Source organism: Ambystoma mexicanum, chromosome 2p, assembly GCF_040938575.1.
Source record: "Ambystoma mexicanum isolate Mex_15411 chromosome 2p, UKY_AmexF1_1, whole genome shotgun sequence".
In the NCBI taxonomy this organism is placed as follows: Eukaryota; Metazoa; Chordata; class Amphibia; order Caudata; family Ambystomatidae; genus Ambystoma; species Ambystoma mexicanum.
In genome coordinates this window covers 146,730,662-146,753,859 of record NC_090923.1, presented here as the reverse complement: position 1 = coordinate 146,753,859, position 23,198 = coordinate 146,730,662, and the positions used below count along the sequence as shown (strand labels likewise).

Sequence of the window (23,198 nt, the reverse complement as noted above, 5' to 3'; positions counted from 1 at the left end):
AGTTAACAGTCCCCAGGCTAACCCATGTTAGAAAGTCGAGGATTTACTGTCACCCCGAACAATCTGTCGCAAGGGAAGCCAGGCGGGCCACAGTACCTGAAAATGGGAAGAACGCTCCAGCGGGGACAGTTGTTCCTGGCAGCGGGTGCAAGTCAGTGTTTCATCCAGAGGAAGAGGAGGTCTCGACGTGGAGGAAAGCTGAAGGTCGTTGCACTGCCAGGGAAGAAACCAGCCGCTGAGTTTCACGGTTACAAGGTACCACCCTTTTCTTTGCGGTAGTGGTAAACCGTGGTAATCCGGTTGCCAGGGTGCTTGGCACGGGCAAGGCGGCCACGAGATGGTCCAGAAAGGCGAAAAGATGGGTAAACTGGTTATCCCCACCAGTCAAAGGAAGAAGAATCTCTGGGCTGGAGATCTCCTCTGTCGTCGGGAAAGTGGTGAGACAGTTCAGCAGGCCTCCACCGGTGGTGTCATCGTTGCAGGTCGGCTCGGCTTCTCCCTCCTCGGATTCTTTAGGTCCTGTGGCGACTTCTGAAGTTCCAGTCCCCAAAGCCCTGCTTTTATGCAGAAAACCCCCATTCATTCAGCCTAGCTGTCACTCAAACATGCTAAGTGATGAGCCGGGCGGCTCACCACTTGGGCCAATCACACAAGAGTGCGACTTGAGTTGCCGAGGCAACTCAGTCCAGGGTGCCCAAACCCCCTCCTTTACCCCCTGTGGTACCCAGACAGAGTGGCACCACTTTTGGAGGCTTCTGTGGAGAAGCCCGCCAAAAAGTGGAACAAAGGGCTAGACTTGGGTTGGAGTCACGGAAGCTAACACAAACGCCATTTTGGAACCAAGTTTTGGCAAAAAATACCAACCAGTGAATTTATATTAATTTAATAAACCAACGGTATGTTCGAGGCTATTTTAAAAAGTGGTAGCCTCGAACAATGGGAAAATCCCCTAGGAATATATTTGCGGTCGAATATAAAAAGTAGTATCCACTGCCACCAACCAAAACTCGGTCGGGGGGGACTTGACAGTGCCCCCTCGAACAACAGACCCCAGGGCAATCGAATAGCCCCGACCAGTACGTTCACAATATGATGATTTGTACTGGTTCTGTTCACAATTTGAGACCAGTAAAGCCAATGGTGACTTTACATGCACTGGGAGACAGTAGTCAGTCCCAGGGTATGGAGTCTATGTTTGGGGGTCGCTACGACACCCCTGGGTTATTGCACAGAGGGTGCTGTGTAGCCCACATATCAAAAACACATGAAACCCTATGGGGAAAAGGACCCCACATCCCATAGAACACATACAAAGTCAAAGGAACACCTTAAATCATGTCTAAGAGTGGGAGGAAAAGAGTCTCACTCTTAGCAGGAGAAAAAAATAAACCCCAAAAATCCAGCAAAGCTACTGGGGGACTCACTAGGTTTGGGAAATTAGCCTTTACAGAGATTTCTCCCTAACATCGAGTACATATAACAAGCACAGCGTCCCCGTTGGCTTCAGTTCCATTTTTTTCCGTGACTGTGATTGCTTCGAGATTAACGGCTTGCTTCAGTTTTCTCCGAAAAACGTATCAAAAATGGCCTTGTCTTCAGCTCTGAATACTCCAAAGACAGGCTTCAAAAAGTGCCTAGAATGCAGCATCAAGATTTCCATCACGGACACGCATAAGATATGCCTCTGGTGCCTGGGTGTCGAGCATGTAACCGAAGACTGTCGATCTTTTCAGTCGATGACAGGTAATGCCTTAAAAGAGCGTAAAGCTAAGCTTTCAGCAGGTAGGATTGTCCCTCAAATCTCCTTCCACTCCTTCTGAATCCCACGAAAAAAAGATTGAAACAACGATCCTACTCGAGGAGCAGACACTCAAAAATCAAACAGTAGTCATAGATCACTTTCTTCTTCCTCATTTTTTTCCACAGAAAGGAGCATAGTATGCCCAATGAAACCTTCCTCCAAAGAGGAGCGGGAACTCTTTAGGAAGAAAATGTGCAAAATCTTCAAGGATCAGGTCCCGTCCTCGAAGCATAAGAAAAATGTCCAAGCTCCGGTTAAAGACAACCGTGAAGCCAAGGCAAAACCCTGCGCACCTTCGAGCCCAGGCAAAACCCTTCGCACCTTCGAGCCCGGGTCATAAGCCTAAGTCTACTCGAGAATCTTTGAGTACTCAATGAGATAAGAAATCGTAGAAGAAACCGTTGAGCCTAGGGTCATGTCTCTCGAAGCAGAAGACCAAAGTAATGCCGTCGACACCATCGACGTCAGTACAAAAAACATTGACGCAGATTGTACATTCTTCAATGCCTTTTGCACAAAAAAGCCAAGAAAAGGTTTTTAAACCTTTTTCCTAAAAAGGATTTCTTCAGGTCCTTGATTTCTATATATGACGGGTATGAACCCTCTGATGCCAACCCTCCATGTGGTATCCAATTGGATACACCTAGTATTCAAAAGAATACTAATATACCTAAATGTCCTCAATATGACCCTATTTTACCATTCCATGTGGCACTGCAAAAAAAGGTTGCGGCAAACTGGGAGGCTCCAGAGTCCATCCTTGCAGGAAATAAAAATGTGACAAAAAAATACAGGCCATCCAGTAGTGATCCTGGCCACCTGTCAATTCATCCAACTCCGGAAATCCTACTAGTACAAGCAGCTACATCTGCCTCCAAGCAAACTGTATACCCAACTATACCCCCTGATAGGGATGACAAACGTATTGACTTTTGGGCAAAGAAAGTCTTTTCTGCTAACAGCATGGCCTTAAAGTCTGCTAATTCCACATGTTTACACTGACCCTGTGGGTCAGCGATGGCAGCTGATCACATCCCTGAGGGTGAGGAAAGAGACGACCTGGACACTGCTGACAGCGGCCATGGCAGCAAGCACTGTCATACCAGATTTTCATGGTTGAGGAAGTCAGGATTTGCACCTGATGTACAATCCAGACTCCCAACATGCCCATTGACAGCTCCCATTTATTTGGAAATAAGGCTGATGAAAGCCTTGAAAAGCTGTAGACCTCAAAGGTGGCAGCCAAGTCCTTAAGTGCCGCAGTCACCCTAGTGGATCATCTTGGAGGGGTAGGTCTTTTTGCTGCTACTCCACAGTTGGAAGAGTGAGAGGACAGGCTGGTCGAGGACAGAGACGATTTTCTCGTGGTGGACGAGAGAGAGAGGTGCAAAGCCCACCCAAGCAGCAGCATTTGTACCATCAGCCTCTGCTCAGCCGCCTCAAAACCACTCTGAGATCTTGACTCGCGACACCCCGGTGAGAGGCAGACTGTCACAGCATCTGAAAGAATGGTGAGGTATTACTTGGGATACAAGTGGCACTGGAAACAGTAGCCCAGGGTTACTGCCTCCCTTTTATACAAAGACCTCAGGATCATCCACCAGGAAACCATTCGCTAAATGTTCCAGATCCATTCCTGTTGCAGGACATTTTGACCCTACTACAGAAAGGTGCTATAGAACCAGTACATGTGATGGAGAGGAACAGAGGATGTCCTAATCCCCAAGAAGGACGGACAACTGTGACCTATCTTGTACTTGGGATATTTGAACAAGTTCCTCAGGAAAGACAAGTTCAAGGTGGCCACACTTTCAGAAATCCTTCAGGCCATTCAGCTCCAGGATTGGATGGTATCGTTGGACCTAAAGGATGCTTAATTTCATGTGCCAATTCATCTCAAGCACAGGAAGTACCTGAGGTTCGCCAATGGCGGTTCTCATTATCAGTTTCAAGTTCTGCCATTCGGGCTGACCTCCGCCCGAGGGTTTTCACCAAGTTAATGGCAGTGGTGGCAGCAAGTTTCAGGAGAGGGGGGATTCACGTCTGCCCCTCCCTTGACGATTGGCTGATCAGGGCACGTTCACCCAAACAGGCCTAAGAACATCTCAGTATCACCTGCCACTCCCTCCACAGACTGGGCTTCTCCCTCCAGGGGCGCCTCTAAGGGGTGGCCAAGGGTTGCCACGGCCATCCTTATAAAAGGACGCCCCCCCCACAGGCCCATTCATTTATGTAGGTATCCAGTTAAAATGTCAAAAAAAATATTTCGAATGCAAAAATGTCGAAAAAAAGAATGCAGAAAAAACAAATTTCAAATGCGTATTTTTTTATTTATATATTGTTGGGGGTTTAGCTAATAAAAATATATTGTAAATAAAAAAAAACAGGGGGTCGGGGGGACTTCCCACCCCTTTAAAAAAATAAACGAAATCATTTTTTCTGCATTTTTTTCCGACATTATTGCATTTGAAAATATGTCATTCGACATATTAACTATAAACTATTTATGTATGTTTGTTTTGGTGTGCCAGCCCAAGACTTCAAGTGTGGCTACCACTATGAAAAATTTCTGGGGGCGCCACTGTCTCCCTCAATTACAAGAAGTCCCACATGATACCATCTCAGAGACTCCAGTTCATTGGAGCAGTCCTGGATGCATCCCTGGGAAAAGCCTCGCCACCCGAGGTGTGGGCTCAAGATCTTCTGGCCTTCAACTTTTTGAGGTAGCTCAGCCTCGTGGCATCCTGCATTTTTCTGGTGCCAGAGGCTCACCTGAGAATGAGATCCCTTCAATGGGTTATACAGGGCATAAACAAGGTCTGTCTGTTACCAAGCAGACTCTATCCAGAAGGATCATACTGGCTATTTCTGAGTGCTACAGGCTAGCTGGGAAAGATCACCCAGAAGGGTTGAGGGCTCATTCCACTAGGGGCATGGCAACTTCCTGTGCCCATCAGAGGGGAGTTTGGATAAAGGATATCTGTGAGGCAGATACCTGGTCCACCATTCACACATTTACATAAAATTACTGACATTTTAGAACATAATCAAAACTGAAGTGTTTTTCCTTTGTTTTTGTGTTGTTTTCTGCTCCTTCTCTAAACGTTGTAAATTAATGAATTGTATATGAGAATTTAAATGAAAAGTTTATATATAAACTGTATCATTTAAAAAAAAAAAAATAATAACATTACTGTTTAGACACCACTTTCAATGAGGTAAGATTTGGGAAGGCAGTTCTATGCTCCATTCTAGACAAACATTAACTCTTCAATTCTTACTCCCTTCTCCAGGAACACAAATACTGCTTTGGGAGTCAACAATCCATTGAAGAAAAAGTTACTTACCCCATGTAACGTTTTTTCGACTGGATGTTCCTCCCACGTATTACTCATTGCCCTCCGAACCTACCCCACTGTAGAAGTTCTTAGCTTTAGACCTTGCACTGTTTTAAGGTCTGATAATTTAAAGGCACTTATCAAGGCTGTTAATTCTGCATATGGGTGGCGAGAAAACAGAACTGAAGCCAACGGGTGCTGCACGTGGTATATGTAATCGACGATGACGTTAGCTGAGATGGAATCCCTCGAGGGACATCGAGTCGACCGTCTCGATGCATTGCACCCTCTGCGGAGAGAAATTGTTTTCCAAAGCAGCTGAAGCTGGAAACTAAGATATCATAGATGAGGAATACGTGGGAGGAACATCCAGTCAAAAGAACGTGACCAGCGGTAAGTAACTTGTTCTTCTCAACTAATGCAACTAATCCAGAACAGAACTGCGAGACTTATCCTGGGCCTCGAGCCCAGGGACCATATCTCATCAGCCCTGAAATCTCTCCTCTGGCTCCCGGTGGCTGCAAGGATCAAGTGCAAGACCCTCTGCATCACTCACAAGGCTTTTTGGGGCTGAGGCCTGCACTACATCCAAATCTCTCTTCCGAAATACCGCCAGAAACCTTCCAGGTTCTGTCATCAGGGTTTACCATTTGGTAATACTTCATTGCCTCAAGGCCATCACAGAGGCTAAAACCAGAGACCTGGTCCCTGACGGTATAGCACTGTCTCTGGGTTTTGCAACACCCAGTTTATTGGGATTTCTCCTAAGCATGTCTGACTATACTAGAGGTATTGCTAAGCCCTAGCTATTCACAATCCACGTCTGTGACACATATTGACTATACTAGAGGAATTGCTAAGCCCTAGCTATTCACAATCCACGTCTGTGACACATATTGACTATACTAGAGGAATTGCTAAGCCCTAGCTATTCACAATCCATGTCTGTGACACATATTTGAGTGGTGTGCAAAATGGCAGCTCGTGTGGAATTCTTCCCAGGTGACTTTGGACTCCATTTTGGACCCCAGTTCAGTCAATGTGCAGAAACATCCTAGGCTGACGCTGATGATATCCCTCAGGACGATGAGCAGATTTTTGTATCCTCTTTAATTGAAATTCTGGAAAAGTTGCTGAAACTCCCACAGAGACAGGATTTCACCCTTGCTTACTTGATGATTTTCTTATGCATGAGTCCGTTAACTTCCCAGTTGACTGGTCCCTAATGAATTAATTGTGTATATGTTGACAGATTCCTTCTACTTCATGCTTTCATTATTCTGAGCTATAGTCATCCATATCTTGGGTGCTATCAAGGCAGCTACAGTCTAGCAGTTCATCCACATCTTTCCTATCCAAGCCTTCAGGAGATTCTTCTCCAAATAGGGGTAATTGCTTGGCTGCATATTCCTTACTAACTTAAATTATTCCATCTTCATCACAGAGTTTCCAACACACCAATTTTGATTACTCTTCTAGATTTGGTTTCTCTTGTGAATTCATCTGGGAACTTTTACAATATTCATTTCTCTCTTCTACAACTATTGGAATGTTTATGTCCAGACTCAGGTCGCTTGTTCATGGATAAGCCGTATATACGTTAGACTTCAATGGTGCACATGCTTTCCAGGTGTCTCAGCACTACCTAGATTGAAGGGACTCCCAAGGATCTCAGCACCTTTTGGTTCCCGTGCCTCTCAGTGGATTCAATATTATTTAATTGGAGTGCATTGGCACATTCTCAGTACCTATATGGTTTGAGTGCCTCTTAAGGTTATCAATATTTCATTAGTTCAAGTACCTTTCAAGGGTCTCATCATCTCTTAGATTCCAGTGCTTATAAATTTCAAGGTCAAAGGTTTTCCCAGACATCTGAGCAGGTCTTAGGGTCAAGTGCTCTTCAGAACTTCTCAACAATTCTTTATTCTTAGCATCAAGCACCTACCTCGATTTCAAGATGTTCCAGTGCCTTTTAGGTCAATGGCTCCTTTCACTTTCTCTGCATCTTGTCAGTGGTTCTTGTTATCAAAGAATCACATTAGCTTCTCAGCACCTTTGAGTCAAGCACTCTTCTAATGTTTTCTGCATCTTTTAGATCAAATGATTGTTTTGACTTCTCTATACCTCTTAGGTCAAGAGCTTGTCTTGGCTTCTCAGCGACTCATGGGTTGAGTGATTCTCTGCTTCTCCTTGGCGCTGACTTCCAGCACTCATGCCTCAGCATGCTTGCTCTGAGACACAATCAACACTGTGCCTTCAGGACATACTTTTTTATTTCTCTGGTACGCCTCTCCATTTATTCCTTGACTTGTATTGGGTGGTCTTCCTCTGAACCTCAAAGACATTGACGAGTACTCATGTATTCCCGCCTCTTTCTCTCAGTAACAGTACCTCTATCTGGCAGTTAATAAATCCTCTGTTCACCATCACCATTTTGTATCACCGTTCTTTCCTTCAGTACTGACAGATCCACCATGGCTCCTTCAGATACTACCAATATTGTACAGGATTAGAGTTTGCTGAGATGCTTGTTTCCTAGCTTCGGGGGCTCATAGATCACAAATGTCTGCTATCAACTCCTGGGATCTATGCTAGCCTCTAGATTTACATACACAAACCCTTAAGATAATTCTGTTTCTTTGCAGTTCTGCAGTTTCTGCCAAAGAAATGTTTATCTCCCTGCCATGTCAACACTATGGGCCTCATTACACGTTAGGCGGTAAGGGTTTACCGGTACCGGTAAGGGCACCGGTACCGGTAAACCCTTACCGCCTTACTATGAGTTCCCTTTGCGGGACCCGACCTTAACGGCTGGTTTGACCAGCTGTTAAAGTAGGGTGCCGCAAAGGGACCTCGGTGCTAATTACGTTTCCGCAATTTGCGGTACCGTAATTACTTCCTTCCCCATTCCCATTATGCCCTATGGGGGCAAAAATGGGAATGGGGAAGTGCCTTGGTGAATGGGGAATTACCGCCCCCGCTCACCTTGGAGTAGGGCGATCATTTCGCCATCCACCAAGGCGGACACGGTAAAATACCGCCGGCAACCATGGCTCTAATAGCGCCATGGTTACCGCCTACCGTGTAATGAGGCCCTTTGTCTTGCTTACCTGGCAGCACTAGAAGCGTATCCAAATTCAGAGTCTATCTGTTTTTCCTGCTCCAATCCTATTGTTAAGAGATAATTTGAGGCCCTCCACTAATAACCCCCCATTTAGGAACTCCCACCCAACATGGGAACCGATCAATGAGTCTATTGCACTACCTCAATAACCATTTAAACCAATGTCCATGGTGGACTTACAGTTGGTCAAACGGAAACCGCCTTTCTAAAAGTGATCACATTGACCCATCAGATTAGCCAGCATCCAGCAATATTAACTTTAGACCAGTTTCCAGTTTTAAATAAAGGCAACATTGTCCTTTGGGCCCCCTTGGTTGTTCTTCCAACGGTTCTCTTAGATTTTCAGGAGATTTAAATTTGCCCAGCTTTTTCCTTAAACCTCTTTTTTATATCTTAAAGTGGCAAGCATCCTGGCAGAGTAGTTGCCAAAGTTTCAATAGCTTTGTTGAAGCTCGGATTAGATCCTGGATCTCTAGCAAAATCTAGATGAGGTCAGACGGAAATATACCCTATTCTAACCTATAATCGTCATAGGGTCCCAGAGCAACACCGGGCACTCAATTGTGTCTTGGCCACCCTCTTCTTCATACCCCTGCCTATGGGTGCCTGACAAGCACTCATCTGCATGTTGATCATATGACCCTGATGGCAGCGACTTCCCAACACCCCCTATCTCCTGTCCACCGTCCTGCACAGTGACCTAACAGGTCCAGCCAGAAACACTTTCTGTGCAGCAGACGGGATCCTCTGTGCTGCAGGCCTAGACCTGTTCAGGTAGAAATCATATCATATGTAGTGTAGTGTAATGTAATGTAATGGGTATTTGTGTAACACATGTCTCAAAGTAGTGTGTGTGTGATTATTGTTGTGCTGCATACTGCAAAAAGTATATCAAAAACCAGTAAGCATAGAAGTGAATACCCCCAATATAAGAGATGAGTATTGTGATACCAGCTGGTTGAGTGTGGGGCATTTATTTACATTGGCTTAGTATTGATTGTTTCTAGTGTTATCTAAATGTGTATTATTACTGTTTTGCAAACTGTGTGATTGTTCCCATATTACCGGATGAAAGATTTATGCCATAGTATGATTATTGTTAACACTATAATTTGAGCTCTGTTGTTTTTGATTTTGTCCCCATAGGTCTGGTAATGATTGCTGTGATCATTGGATCCAGAAAAATTGGAATTAACCCAGATAATGTAGCTACCCCAATTGCAGCAAGCCTTGGAGATCTTATAACCCTTTCCCTGCTGGCTGGAATCAGCAGCACCCTCTTCAAGCACATAGGTATTATGAAAATGTGTATGATAATAAATGCTTTATTGTGGGAGAGCATTTCTCAACCTTTTCAAGGTTCATCAATATCCATGTTTTCCAAATGAAAGGGTTGCTTGTACAACACTTACCTGATAACCTTTAGAGGTGTCATTTATAAGAGATGAGTTCCATATTGTGCAACAGAACTGGGAGATTGCAAATTCATCTTCAATAGCCCTTCCTTTGCATGGGTTTCTCCTGTAGCAGAGGCTTTGACATTTCAATATTTCAGTGGATGAGCTAATTGAATTGATCAACAAGCGCTATTGTGTACTTCTCCTGCATTGGATATTTCATAGATTCATAGATTCAATTGCTGTTTCACTATTCCACGTCGTCAGGCTGGGAATTGGTAACATTTGGCAGTTTCATAGAAATAAATGTACCCTTTAGCCAATAGGCAGTGCCTCCCTTAGCTACATCTCTGGAGTAAGATGAATTTCTAAAATCAACCCTAGTTGTGGATTTTGGGAGTCCAACCTATTGTGTTGAACAGGAGAGATGCTGAAGTCTAGCCAAACCCAATCAATGTAGGTAGCAGAGCTGTAAGGCTTAGACTTAGGAGCATGTGTGAGAGTTGTCTAGGGCTACAGTGAGTCCACATAGAGCAACACAATGATTCCAGATAGACAGGTAAGTACAAAGATATACAATTATTTATTAGGCCTTAAAAATACACACTAAGCAATGCAATCTCTAGGCAAATATGATCACACACTTGCTATAAAATAGATATATACATTCACCCATAGGAGAATATATAAAAGCATATTATTCAAAACCAGTGCAATAAAGGTAGGTAGTAAGATGCATAAAACACAATAGAAAAACTTTAGATCAACCCTTAAATAAGTCTCTAGCACTTAGTAAGTCCAGTCCTAAAATGTATTGAGACCTTGTGCCCTAAAGTCATCAGTTCGAAAGGTATACTTTTCAAGTAGGTCGGTGACAGTGGTTGCAAGGGAAGTTCAAGTAAGTAACTCTCTTAATCCCACTACACTAGTGTAGGCTCAGCAGGGTATCCTTCACCAGATCACTACCACCAGATCACTACCAATCTGAAGTCAGGAAAGAGAGCGATAGGGCCAGTACTTCACCCCTATGTAACCCTATGTAGGATATGGGGTGAAGGGAACAGTTGTGTTAACTACCCCCTTCCTCCATTTCTCCAGATTTCCCCAGAGACCACTACTGAGGATCCAGATTCCATTGTGGACACGTTCTTTTGCGCTTGGTCGGGTCGAGGGAGGCACAAGGGCCATGAATTCAAAGGTCAGTTTGGGGCATGGGATTTAGTTTTGGTCAGTTGCACATCTTGAATCTAGGTTCTAGGCACCTTCTGCTGAACATGTTGTGTTCTCTCCAACTTCTATGAAGACAATCAACTTTTCCCCGAATAGCGCCCTCAGATTAATATTACAAACACCCTGAAATATAGCATGGAGTAAAAAGGCAGGATTCCTGGTCAGGAACTACCCCAACGAACACGCTCCCAAGCTGAAATAAAAGTGAGAATAGTTACTACCACATCTAGTTAGACACTATCAATACATTACATAGTAGAGAAAACAAGAGGGTTACCATGGGGTGTAATAGAGCATTTGCGAAGAGGAACGTGCACAAGAAATGCTGAAATAGTAATGGCAGTGCAACAGGAGTCAGTCCAGAGGTCAGATAATGGTCTGAACGATCCCCAAGCTAGACGAGCCCACCACAAAGTCCAACAGCAGTTTGCAGGGACCTGAACACAAAGACATGAGGAAGCTACTAAGAATACCGGAGACTAGTCAAGTAAGTATCCCCAGTGAACATTGCTAATTCCAAAAAAGTGTGAATCCACAGTATCAGCAAAAGCATGTAATCAGTCAAACCCCAAACTAGGGTCCAACAGGATGTATAATCTCCAAGAAACAAGCAAGAACCCCAAAGAAGAGATAATCTGAAATCAGTCTGTGTAGCAAAGTCAAGGTCCGCAATAAAGAATCCACAAGCCAACAACCAAAGGGGAAGGCAAGACAGTCCAAAAGAACAATACGAATCCAAATAACCCAGAAAAACAAGAACAACAAAAACACAGCACTACTCGGGATCTAAATCACTATTGAGAAGCAATGGAGCCGGAAAAGCCAAAGGGCTTATATTTCTTGGATGTCAGAGAAGTCGCAATGCGATTGGTGAGCATTCCCGTGAACATGCTGACACCACGCAACGTCCACTATGCCAAAAGGAAAAGCGCAGCTGATGTCAGACGCTGCCCGGAATGCGAGCAAGGAAGGTGCTGCATCGAATGAAACTGCCAAGTCCCCATGGCAGCTGCCAACGATGGTGTAGTGTATCCACGTGCAGTTGCCAGTGAGACATGACAGAACACCCTTGACAAGGTCATCTCCGACTTTCATTTTTCTGCCGTATTGTTCACTTCACCTAATCCATCTTAAATGGATGACATTTTTCATCGCCTGGACCCCAAGTTGTCTCGCCATTGCTGTGGTTCTCGGGGGACATCAGGCACAAAGACCAGCTTTTTGTCACGTTTGCTGGTGTTTGGCTGACAGCACTGTTATGGAATTGACAAAGTCCAGATAGATTGTTCACTTCATTTCTGAATACTATGATCTGGCCAACAAGGAGTGCCTACAAGCCTTTGGGCTCATTTGACAAGCTGCCTGTTGGCTACCTCTGCTTTACAGAGGAGTGCCCCTGTCATGGCCATATGTTAAGTGGCTAAACAGGCCTTGTTGCACATCTTTGCTAAGCACTATTGCCTGAAATGCACATCTTCATTGGTCATGCAGTGCTTCAGAGTTTCTTGATGTACGTTATGGTTTATCATAGTTGTTCCTCCTACAAGTGCGGTTTTGCTTTGGGAGTCTTTCAAAGATGAGGACTCTGTTGGATGAAGGGGTCCATTACAAAAACAACATCCTGCTTTGTTTTTTTTATGTTGGATTAGCCCTGGTTTTACAGATACCCAATCACCCTCTCACCCTGCATCTCATTATAGATTGTTCATCACTTGTGATGGTTCTGCTGTTCCTCAGCCTCTGAACGTGTGAACAATTTGGTAGAAATGTCATGAGGTGTTTCTGGATCCATATGTACAACTTTTTGTCAGATGTTTTAATCGGGCGACAACTAGTTTGGGGGACTTTTCCACCCAACGTAAATCAGGCGGGCACAATTTTTATTTATTGAATAACATTCTTTTTATGATCCTGGGACCCTCAATTAACAATATTGTTTTCTAACAGCCTCCCTCCCATTTCAAGATAAGGTTGCACAGACATCATATTTATTAATAAAATAGAAATAAGTAAACCAATTAAATATAAACAATGTATGCATCTATGAAATTCCAATGTCAGTGGTGGCTATAATGAAGAATGATGAATACACTGGTCACATCACTTTTCTATGCTAAGTTTACATGAATGTGGACTTTTGTAAACACACACATCAACATGTGTACCTTTGGTTTGCCTTGAGTGCACATTTATCATGGGGTGAAAAACATATGTGGACCCCGGATAAAGCTTTCATTTGATAAAACAAAATTAAATCAGAACGTCTCTACCTATCTAAATCTCTCTACTTCTTATTTATTGAAAATGGCTCCTCTCTACCCAGTAGACATGTGAGCCTCTCAAACAGAATTCCAGAAAACTAAATTAAAAAGACAAGCTAGTTAACACTCCTGCATGTAAATTGCTTGCAAAGAGCTGGGTGGATAGCTCAGGGCCAATGTGTGTGTCTTGGAAGCAAGACAACGCCGAGTAACACAGGTACGAATCCCGCATTTAGAGACTGGTCTCTGGTATTAAGTATGTAATAAAAGATGAATGAATTAATTAGAGAGGAAAGGATTAATGTTTTTCTGGATTCCATTCAGTGATGTTTCTGTTGCATTAATGTGCAAAAGTGTAAATTGTTCATTTTCAATCGACAAGGTGGGTAAATGGGTTGTGTTTAATAACCCTTTCCTCCATTTTCTTCAGTGGATCATCACCTATAACAGCACTCTGGTTGGTGATGTAACCAGGAAATTACTTCAGTTACCTTATTTTACTAGCTATGTACAGAGTGAGATATCCTTTTAGCTGCCAGAATACTTCTTCTGTGCTTTATCATTACACAGAGGAGGAGTCAGAGGATCTCCCAGTATATACACCATATTTTATTTATTGTTTATTTATAAAGCGCTTATACACAGGTGAAGTGCTTCAAAGTGCTTCAAGGTGGGAAGGGAACAAGAGAAATACAGTAATCATTCTTAGGCCTTGAAGATTCCGAATGATCTAAACAGAGAAATTAGAATACTAGGCCTGACAATGTTTCTCCTAGTGCAAGTGCATGAAGTGTTACAGTTGCAACCATGTTCGGGGACGGGCGAGAGATGGTGAGGCGGGGGGTAATAGGACAGACATCTAACTGGTCCTAGCACATTTAGGTGAGATTACGTTCAGACAGAGGCGCAGGGAGTAGGGTTATGGGGATCAAAGTGAGTCCGGTCCAGTAGAGCCCTGGGTTAATTGCAGAGAGGTTGCTCTGCTCATGGAGCGTAACCTGAAAGTGCAATAATGCTTAACAAAGTGCAGCATCCCGGAGGAAAGTGCAAAAAGACTGGCGGGGAAGCTTGGGACCTATAGGCTCTGGAGGTGATCCAGGCAACCAGTCAGCAAAACTGAACAGAGTTAGAGGGGAGAAGGAGGGTGGGGAGAAAGAACAGAGGTTAGCAAGGGAGAGGGAGAGAGACAGAAGAAGAGAAAAGGAAGGTTTTGATGAGTTGCCAGAACTTAAAGTGCTCCGACTCAAGACGCATAGAAGCAGGGAGGTTGTTCCAGAGGCAGGCACCTGCAGAGGATAAAGATCTACCCCCAAATCTCTGTTTGTGAAAGCGTCTCACCCGCAGAGAGTTGGAGGAGGATGAGCGGAGGACTCTAGAGCGAGAACATTTTGGAAGATAGCGTTGGTGCCAGAAAGCCTTGTGGATTATGCAGAGGATCTTAAACTTGATCCTTGCAGCCACAGGGAGCCAGTGGAGGGATTTCAGCAACGGAAAGATGCGGTCCCAAGGCTTGAGGACAAGGATAAGCCCACCATAGGGCCTATTCTATCAAATCTATAATTCCAGAAGCACATACACTATTGCTATTGCAGAATATTTTCTATTTTCTTTGAATGTACAGTCAATTCATATACCATTTTCCCCCTCGGTCCTTCTATTCCCCTTCAGAGTATCGCTCCCCTCAGAATTATTTCCCCTTAATATTATGCTTACGTAGGAATTTCTTTTTGGCTGTCCCACAGACGGGCAGGCACCCTCTTAAGGACTGGATCAAATTCTCCCTCTCTAAGCACAGGTGGGCATCAGTCAGCAAAATGGTGTCAGACGCCCTCCACAGCCTGGTTTCCTTTTTTCTGTATTTGGCCTGCCTCTTCCACTGAAGAAGGCTCAGGGTATACATTCCAGGTACGTTTCACTTACAGTGCTCTGCTAATAATCCAAAATGTTCCAAAGGAAAGCAATGTATTCCTTTCTATTGTTGTCCATTCTCTTTTCTCACCCTTTTCCCATCCTTGAGCCAGTCAGTCAGTCTGTGAGCAAGTGAGTGTGTCCCCAGCATCTATGGGTTTGGATTTTTATAGATCAGAAGCCACTCCCTTAAGAGGTGTGTATCATTTCTCTATTCTCTAGCATGGGGTCTGGCATGGATTCACCTGCTCATGAATATTCCCCGTCATCAGGCTGGGAATCCTCGGTAAAAGAAAAAAGATTCACTTTCACTTGAAAACTGTATTTCGAGTGGATTGTGTCCTCCTACGTTTTCCTCATCTTTGATATTCGATATCCAGCTCTAGCTGCTTTGGAATTTTTAAATTTGTTTTTGGCAGAAGGCGCTGTGCGGCCTTGGTGTTTCGGTCTCGAGGATGATGTCATTGAAGGTATAGATAGCATGTGCAGCGCCCGTTGGCTTCATTTACATTTTTCCATGAATGCTATTGCTTCGAGGAAATATAGTACATTTCGTTATTAGTCATACACGAGTATGTCTTCTTCGTCGACACCGACTACCCCGAAGACCAGGTTCTTGGAAGGCCCTGAAGGAGCAAAAGGGGAAATAGGTTCTAGGTCTAAACCCAAAATCATCTACCCCGACCAAAAAACCATTGACCGTCAGAAGAAGAAAGTTAAGCGGTTGAGAAGTGACTCCCACCACTCCTCATCGTTGTCGCAGGAGTCCAAAAAGAGGCAGCAAAGGTTGCCTTCTTCGACTTCATCGGCAGACACCCCCCTTGAGACGGTGTCTTGCCCGAAAAAAAAATCCATTCCTGCCGAATGGGAGGCTTTTAGGGCAGAAATGCTATAAATATTTGAAAAGCAGCAACTCGCGGCAAGCCATGCACTTAGCGTGCATTCCAAAGAAGCCCGTAAGGAAGGGGCGCAACCGAAATCCAATGTGCCCTTGAGCCCGGGACGAAGGCCTGATCCTCACGAGAGCCGTCAAGGTCTCAATGCGATGACGTGTCATTGAAGGATCTGTCGAGCCGAAAACATAAGCAGCACAAGTCGAGGTCATCGACGGCATCAACGCCAGTGACGCTGGCTGGCACCTTCGACACCAGCCAAGCCCTCGACATTGGCATCCCCTTCGACATTGATGGCGTCGACGCCAGCTGCGCCATCAATGCCAGCTGCACCAATCGATGTCGAGAGCCCCATCGAAATCTATGGCGCCATTGAAAAAAGATTAGACGAATCCTCCAGCGTCAAATCCACTATTCATTAAACTATTGATGCCTGAAAAAACGTACGTGCCTTTACCAAGGAAGGACTATTTTAAATCCCTTACCTCAATTTATGAGGAAAATTAACCCTCACTACTACACAATGAGATCTTGACACCTCTGAACTATTCCCTACAATGATCTGTGTCCACATGGGATCCCACCTGTTAGAGCTTACTCGAAAGTGAAAACCCAAGGTGAAATACACAATCTTGTATTAAAATAGTTCAACTCGCTCACAAGATTAAGTATTTGTTTTATAGCTCACACATAATTTCTCAAACAAATTGTTGCTTTATTAAATAAATTTGTTAAAACAAATATAATAAAATTCAATCACATGCTTAATCAAATAAAGTGACTTCTGCAAAAACAATGAGAATATAAAATTCTCTGGTGCATTTATGCCAAGAACATCAATGGAAGGAACAATTATCCTTAAGAAATGACTCTCAAATCTGCTAGCACTTGATTGAGTAAACCATCCATGTGTCTAGCACTAGAAAAACTCTTGTCTTTGACAGATACCTTAATTAAGGACCTAAAATAGACAACAAATGTCCAATTCCAACTGTCTACTAAATGTAACAGTATTCACAATCCCGACATGTTTCATTCTTATTTTAGTCAGAAAACAATGTAAAGAACTTCATCAGGGGAAATTCCTGTGCCATAAATCATTGGTTTTCAATGTTAACCATAATAATACTGGGTTTCCAATCTTGAGCGCTCCACAATGAACCCTCAGACAACGATGCACCATTTGGCCCCCAATTTGGTACGCCAAATGTGCCAGAAAGTTTAATCTCTGAGGAATCAAGGTTGAAAGACCTTTATGACAATCTGCAGATGCCACTGGAGTGGACACCTCACCTGAGCTAGAGTTTGGAAGATCAGAGGCTGGGAAGCATGCTGATGCATCATATAGACAGCTCATGTCCAAGGTAGTGGATGGAATATATGGGGTTGAGCAGGCCGCCATTACTATTTGAACCGGATGACCTGACGCACATCCTGAATAAGGGTCTCCAGCCAGATCCTATGTTACCTTTCCACATTGCTCTCCAAAAAAGGGTGGCAGTGAATTGGGAGATGCCAGAAACCAATCCGGCTGTGAATAAAAGTGTGACCAAGAAGTACCGCCCTTCAAGTAGTGACCCCGACTACCTGTCTAAACACTCTACTCTAGAGAGTTTGGTGGTACAGACAGCTACCGCAACTTCTAAGCAAGCAGCTTACCCTACCATCCCTTCAGATAGGGATGACAAAAGAGTAGATGGATGGGCAAGGTATGTATTTTCTGCTGGGAGTATTACGCTCAAATCAGCCAACTCCAGATATGCCCTTGCAAAATTTACATTCACTCTATGGGACTGCATTTCCATGGCGGCAGAGCACATTCCCGAGGGAGGTGAATGAGAGGGGTCCTTAGCCCTAATTAGAGACGGCAAAGAAGCCATATGTGTGAGTCTCTTCATTCAGGTCTGGGTTCTGCTGACTGCATCAGCAGAGCCATGGCTACTAGCACTATTATACGCAGATGTGTGTGGCTGGGGAAGTCGGCTTTTGCACCGGATGTGCAATCCATACTCCGCAACATGCCCTTTGATGGGTCTCACCTTTTGGCAACAAGGCTGACAAGAGCCTTCAGAAGTTGCAGACCTCAAAGGTGGCAGCCAAATTTTTAGGTGCCGCTATTAGGCAGCCTCAGCCTTTTTTCACCCTCGTGGACAGCCTTGGAGCAGTAGATCCTTTTGCTACTACTCCTCAGTTGTAAGAGCGAGAGGAATGGCTGATCAAAGGGGCCAAAGAAAGTTCCCTTGTGGTAGACGAGGGAGAGGTGTGAAGCCAGCTCAAGCAGGGGCATCTTTACCATCTGCCACTGCATCAGCCGCCTCAAAACCTCTCTGAGGTCTTGAGTCACAACTCACAGTTGGGGGGCAGACTGTCTCAGCATCTAGAAGAATGGTGAGACATTACTTCGGATGCTTGGGCATTGGAAACCATAGCCCATGGGTAATGCCTCCCTTTCATACAGAGACCTCAGAGAAAACCACCAAGGAGTTACTCTTTGAGGGTGCCAGATCCGCTCCTTGTGCAGGAAATGTTAACCCTGCTAGAGAACGGTGCTATAGAGTGGGTGCCTGAGCGGAGAGGAACAAGGGATGGTATTCCCCTTATTTCCTAATACTCAAAAAGGACGGAGGACTGAGACCCATCTTGGACTTGAGATACTCGAACAAGTTCCTCAGGAAGGACAAGTTCAAGATCATCACACTTTCTCAGATCCTCCAGGCCCTCCAACTCCAGGATTGGATCGTGCCATTGGACTTTCAAGATGCTTATTTTCATGTGCCAATCCATCTCAAACACAGAAAATACCTGAGGTTCCAGTTGGTGGTTCTCATGATCAATTTCGAGTTCTGCCATTCGGGCTGACCTCTGCCCCAAGGGTATTCGCCAAACTGATGGCGCTAGTGGCAGCTATTCTCAGGTTCTCCAGCATGGGGTCTGGCATGGATTCACATGCTCATGAATATTCCCCGTCGTCAGGCTGGGAATCCTTGGTAAAGAAAAAATCAGTATCAGTTTCGTTTCTGATCTGTCTTTCGTAGTAGTAACCAATCACTGATCTCTGCGTCATACTGACCACAGCCAATGACTGCCCTCTACCTAAGCCCGCCTCTGGCAGCCATCTTCAGATTTTTACCGCACATTCAAGTGTTGGTATCCTCGTGCTATTGCTCTCGAGCGTTAGTGCTTTTTTCACGTTTTTTTCTCAGAAAAATTTCTCTTTTTTCGGTCAAAAGAGCCTCAAGCTCCACCGTCTCTTCATCCGATTAACGGGGACCCGTGTCGGATTCGTCTACGCCCCTCGAGGGTGAAGATTTCGTTGAGCCACGCTTTTGGAGGACTCCAGAAGTTTCTCAGGCCCATCTCGGACATGGCCCAGGAGAAGGGAAGCTCGACGCCCGGAAAGCTGTTCAGGGTCTGCCCTGGATGCCAGCTTCAGAATGTCTTTAAGGAGGATGAACACTCCCTTTGCCTTTACTGCCTACATGAGGACAAGACGCACGTGGAGAAGGACTGTGCGTTTTGCGGCAATATGTCGGAGCGGACCATGAAGGACCGCCATCAACGTCTCGCCAACTGGCTGGAAGGAAAGAGCCCGTCAGGCGAGAAGAAGAAGAAGAAGTCTGAGCGGTCTTCTAAGACCTTTGAGGGCGCCCCGGCGACGGGGGTCCAACAGAAGGCCAAGCACCGCGAGTCCGCTGGCACCGGGAGAGCTGAACGGTCGGGCTCTACGGGCGCCAGGCAGGGCGCATCCTCCCCGGCGCCATCAAGCACGAGCCAACGCTCTGGCTCGGGTAAGAGGAAGGCCGAGCACCCGGCGAAGCTCCTGGAGAGACCCCGGTCGAGCTCGAAGGCCCCATCGGAGGGGGAGCGAGGCGGTGACCCTCCCCCCAAGGAGAAGGTGGTGAGTGCACCTAAGGTGGTGAAAGCCTTAATCCACCCGGCCAAGGCCTCTATCGAGACAGTCGCGGCGGCCCTGGCTCAGCCTGTCGAGGCTACACCAGTGGTGGCGACCTCGGGGCCCAGAGTCTCCCTGCCACCGCGGAGGGAGTCCTCTTTCATGCCCATCGACAGGACCCCTGTGAAACCTCCGACGGAGAAGAAAAAGGGGGGCAGGAGGTCATCGTGGATTCGGCCTCAACCTCTGAGGAGGAGCTGATCGAAGTCTTAAGCCACGGCATTGGCGTGGAAGAAGACCAGCCCGTCGGGAGGGACCCCGACGTAGGAGACGACGAGAACGTCAAGGGTGCCGACGGGGCTCCTGACCGCCCGTCGGACTCCCCTCAAACAGTGCCGCAAGACAACTCAGCGGCCATTTTGTTGGCTATTCAGTCCTTATGCTCGGAGATAAGGACGAGACTGCCGTTACCACCAACGGAGGACCCGCTCCCGACGGGGGACCCGGAGCCAGGCCCTTCTGGGAGCCCTCCCCCTAAGAGAAGAAGGATTCATCCTCCACCTCCTTTTCAGCCATCGCGCCCTGTTCAGCCCTCCTCCCCATCCATGACACGTGGGGATGATACGGGGACTGACATGGCCGCAACGGGTACAGACGACGAGGTTTACGACGAGGATCTCCCGTCGTCACCTCCCACCCGGGCTTCCCCGCCCGACGAGATTGGATCGTTTCACTCCATGATCGCCAGGGCATCCAAGCTTTTCCAGCTCTGCCCGGAAGAGAAGAAGAAGGAAGGTTTCCTTTATCAACGGCGCGAGACCAAGAGGAAGACGGTCCTCGCTGTACCTCTACTAGACGATATTTGGGATGAGGGCCTCGCACTCCTCAAGAACCCATCCACGACGCCGGCTAGAAGGGATCGGTACGAGAAGAAGTACCGGGTCCCGGACGCGGCCCCCTTGTGCCTTCGGGCACAGCCGACCCCGGACTCGGTCGTCTCTGCGGCGGCCAGGAAGAAAGCGGGGGGGCGCGGCCTCTACATCAACCTCACCGCCGGACGCAGAGTCATCTCGTCGGCAGCGACGACGATTAAGGCAGCCAACGCCTTGGCTATCGTAGCCCGCTACGACAGGGAGTTGTGGTACAAACTGGTCCCCCTGCTGGACTTCCTACCAGACGACAAGAGGGCGGAAGCCCTAGAGATCTTGCAGGAAGGAGAGGTGGCGTCGGACCACGCCATTACGATTGCAACGGACATCGCTGACACTGGATTTCGCCAGTTGGGCAACGGCGTGTGCCTTAGGCGGCATGGATGGCTCAAGGCTACTGACTTCCGTCAGGACGTGCAGACCAGAGTCTTGGACATGCCGTTCGACGGAAACAACCTGTTTGGGAAAACAGTGGACGATTCCCTTCAAGCCATCAAGGCGGACACGGAGACGGCCCGGGCTCTTGGGGTTCTCCAGCAACGGCGGCCACCCTTTCGGAGCGGCGGAGGCAAAAAGGGTGCCTCCAAAGGTTCCAGCGGCGGATTTTCCACCTACCGTCAAGCGGCCCGTTCGTCGTCACAGTAAGCTTACAGGGGACGAGGCAAGTCAGGCGGACCCCGCCGTCGTCGCCAAGGAGGACAAGGCGGCAAAGCCTTGTCGAAGCAGGACTGAACCGGCAATGGGTACGGGCTACCACCGACGCACCCTGGTGGGAGGCCGGCTGGCGAGCTTCGTCAGCGTGTGGGAGTCCATCTCCACCGACCGTTGGGTGCTGGATGCCCTGGGTCAGGGTCACGCGCTCGAGTTTCTAAAGAGGTGCCCGCGCGTCCCCCCTGTGGCCAGGAAAGAACATCACGTCCCTCAACTTCTCTTGGAGGTAAAGGCGATGCTCAAGAAGGGCGCCATCGAGCTCGTCCCAAAGAGGCTTCGGGGCTCCGGAGTTTACTCAAGATACTTCCTCGTGAAGAAGAAGATGGGAGGATGGCGTCCCATCCTGGACCTACGACGACTGAACAAATTCATCAAGGCACAAAAGTTCCGGATGGTCACCCTCCAACACGTCCCGGGTCAACTGGAGGAGGGCGATTTCCTGTCGTCGTTGGATTTGGAGGATGCCTACTTCCATATTCCCATCCTAAAGGGACACCGAAAGTTTCTCAGGTTCGTGGTCCAAGGGCGTCACTACCAGTTCAGAGCCCTTCCCTTCGGATTGAGGTCGGCACCCAGGGTGTTCGCCAAGTGCCTCGCACCTGTGGCGGCGCAGCTGCGCCGAGAGGGGATCCACGTCTACCCCTACCTGGACGACTGGCTCATCCGAGCAAAGACGAAGGAGCTTGCCGTGGAGCACATGGCAAGGACCGTCCAACTACTCACGGACCTGGGATTCTCCATAAACTACGCCACGTCCCACCTGGTGCCCGCGCAAGACGCACTGTTTCTGGGAGCGAAGCTCGACACAGTGTCGCTTCTGGCCTCTTCGTCGGAGGAAAGGACGAGGGCCATCTTGGGCAAGGTGCAGCGGATGCTGGTTGCGGACGCGGCCAGGGTGAGGTCCATCAAGTCCCTCCTCGGAATGATGTCTTCTTGCATTTATCTCATCCGCCTGTGCAGGCTCCGGATGCGACCGTTGCAGGAGTTCCTGGACGCGTGTTGGATCCAGACGACGGGCAGCTTCGAGGAGAGGATCACACTCGACGAGAGTTTCCGACGAGCGATCCGGTGGTGGGGCACCCGCGCGCATCTGATGGCGGGCATGGACTTCCAGACCCCCGGCCACCAGGAGACAGTGACCACGGATGCCTCCCTGGAAGGGTGGGGAGCGCACACCAAAAATCTGCACGCGAGAGGCCTTTGGCTTCCGACGGAGAAGTCCCTCCATATCAACGTCCTGGAGCTCCGTGCCGTGTTTTGGGCCCTCAGGTCCTTCCTTCCGTCCCTCAAGGGCAAGGTGGTGAGGATCTTCACCGACAACACCACCACCATGTTCCACATCAGGAAGCAGGGCGGTACCAGATCCCCAGCCCTGTCCAAGGAGGCGCAGGATCTGTGGCATTGGGCCGTCGCCCAAGGGATGTTTCTGGTGCCATTTCATCTGGCAGGGATGAAAAACACCATCGCCGACTCACTCAGCAGAGAGCTGCGCTCGTGCCACGAGTGGGAACTACGACAGGATCTAGTGGACCGCCTCTTCCGAAGGTGGGGCACTCCCCAGATCGATCTGTTCGCGACGGCGACAAACTCCAAGTGCCGGAGGTTTGCCAGCAGGATTCCCCAGCCGAGGAGCATGGGCGATGCTTTCTCGTTCCCCTGGGAGGGCCTGTTTCTATACGCGTTCCCTCCATTGCCATTGCTGATCCGGCTCATC

At 47.2% G+C, this 23,198-nt stretch overlaps 1 protein-coding gene across 4 annotated transcripts in view; it reads left to right on the top strand.

The window, feature by feature from the left end:
• SLC41A3 (solute carrier family 41 member 3) overlaps positions 1 to 23,198 on the top strand; it is an 864,281-nt gene that overhangs the window by 350,293 nt on the left and 490,790 nt on the right. For all 4 annotated transcript variants that reach the window (XM_069643389.1, XM_069643390.1, XM_069643388.1 and 1 more), the window contains one exon: positions 9,410 to 9,556. In XM_069643389.1, coding sequence (XP_069499490.1) covers positions 9,410 to 9,556 — 147 coding nt within the window. The remainder of the gene's footprint in view (positions 1 to 9,409; positions 9,557 to 23,198) is intronic.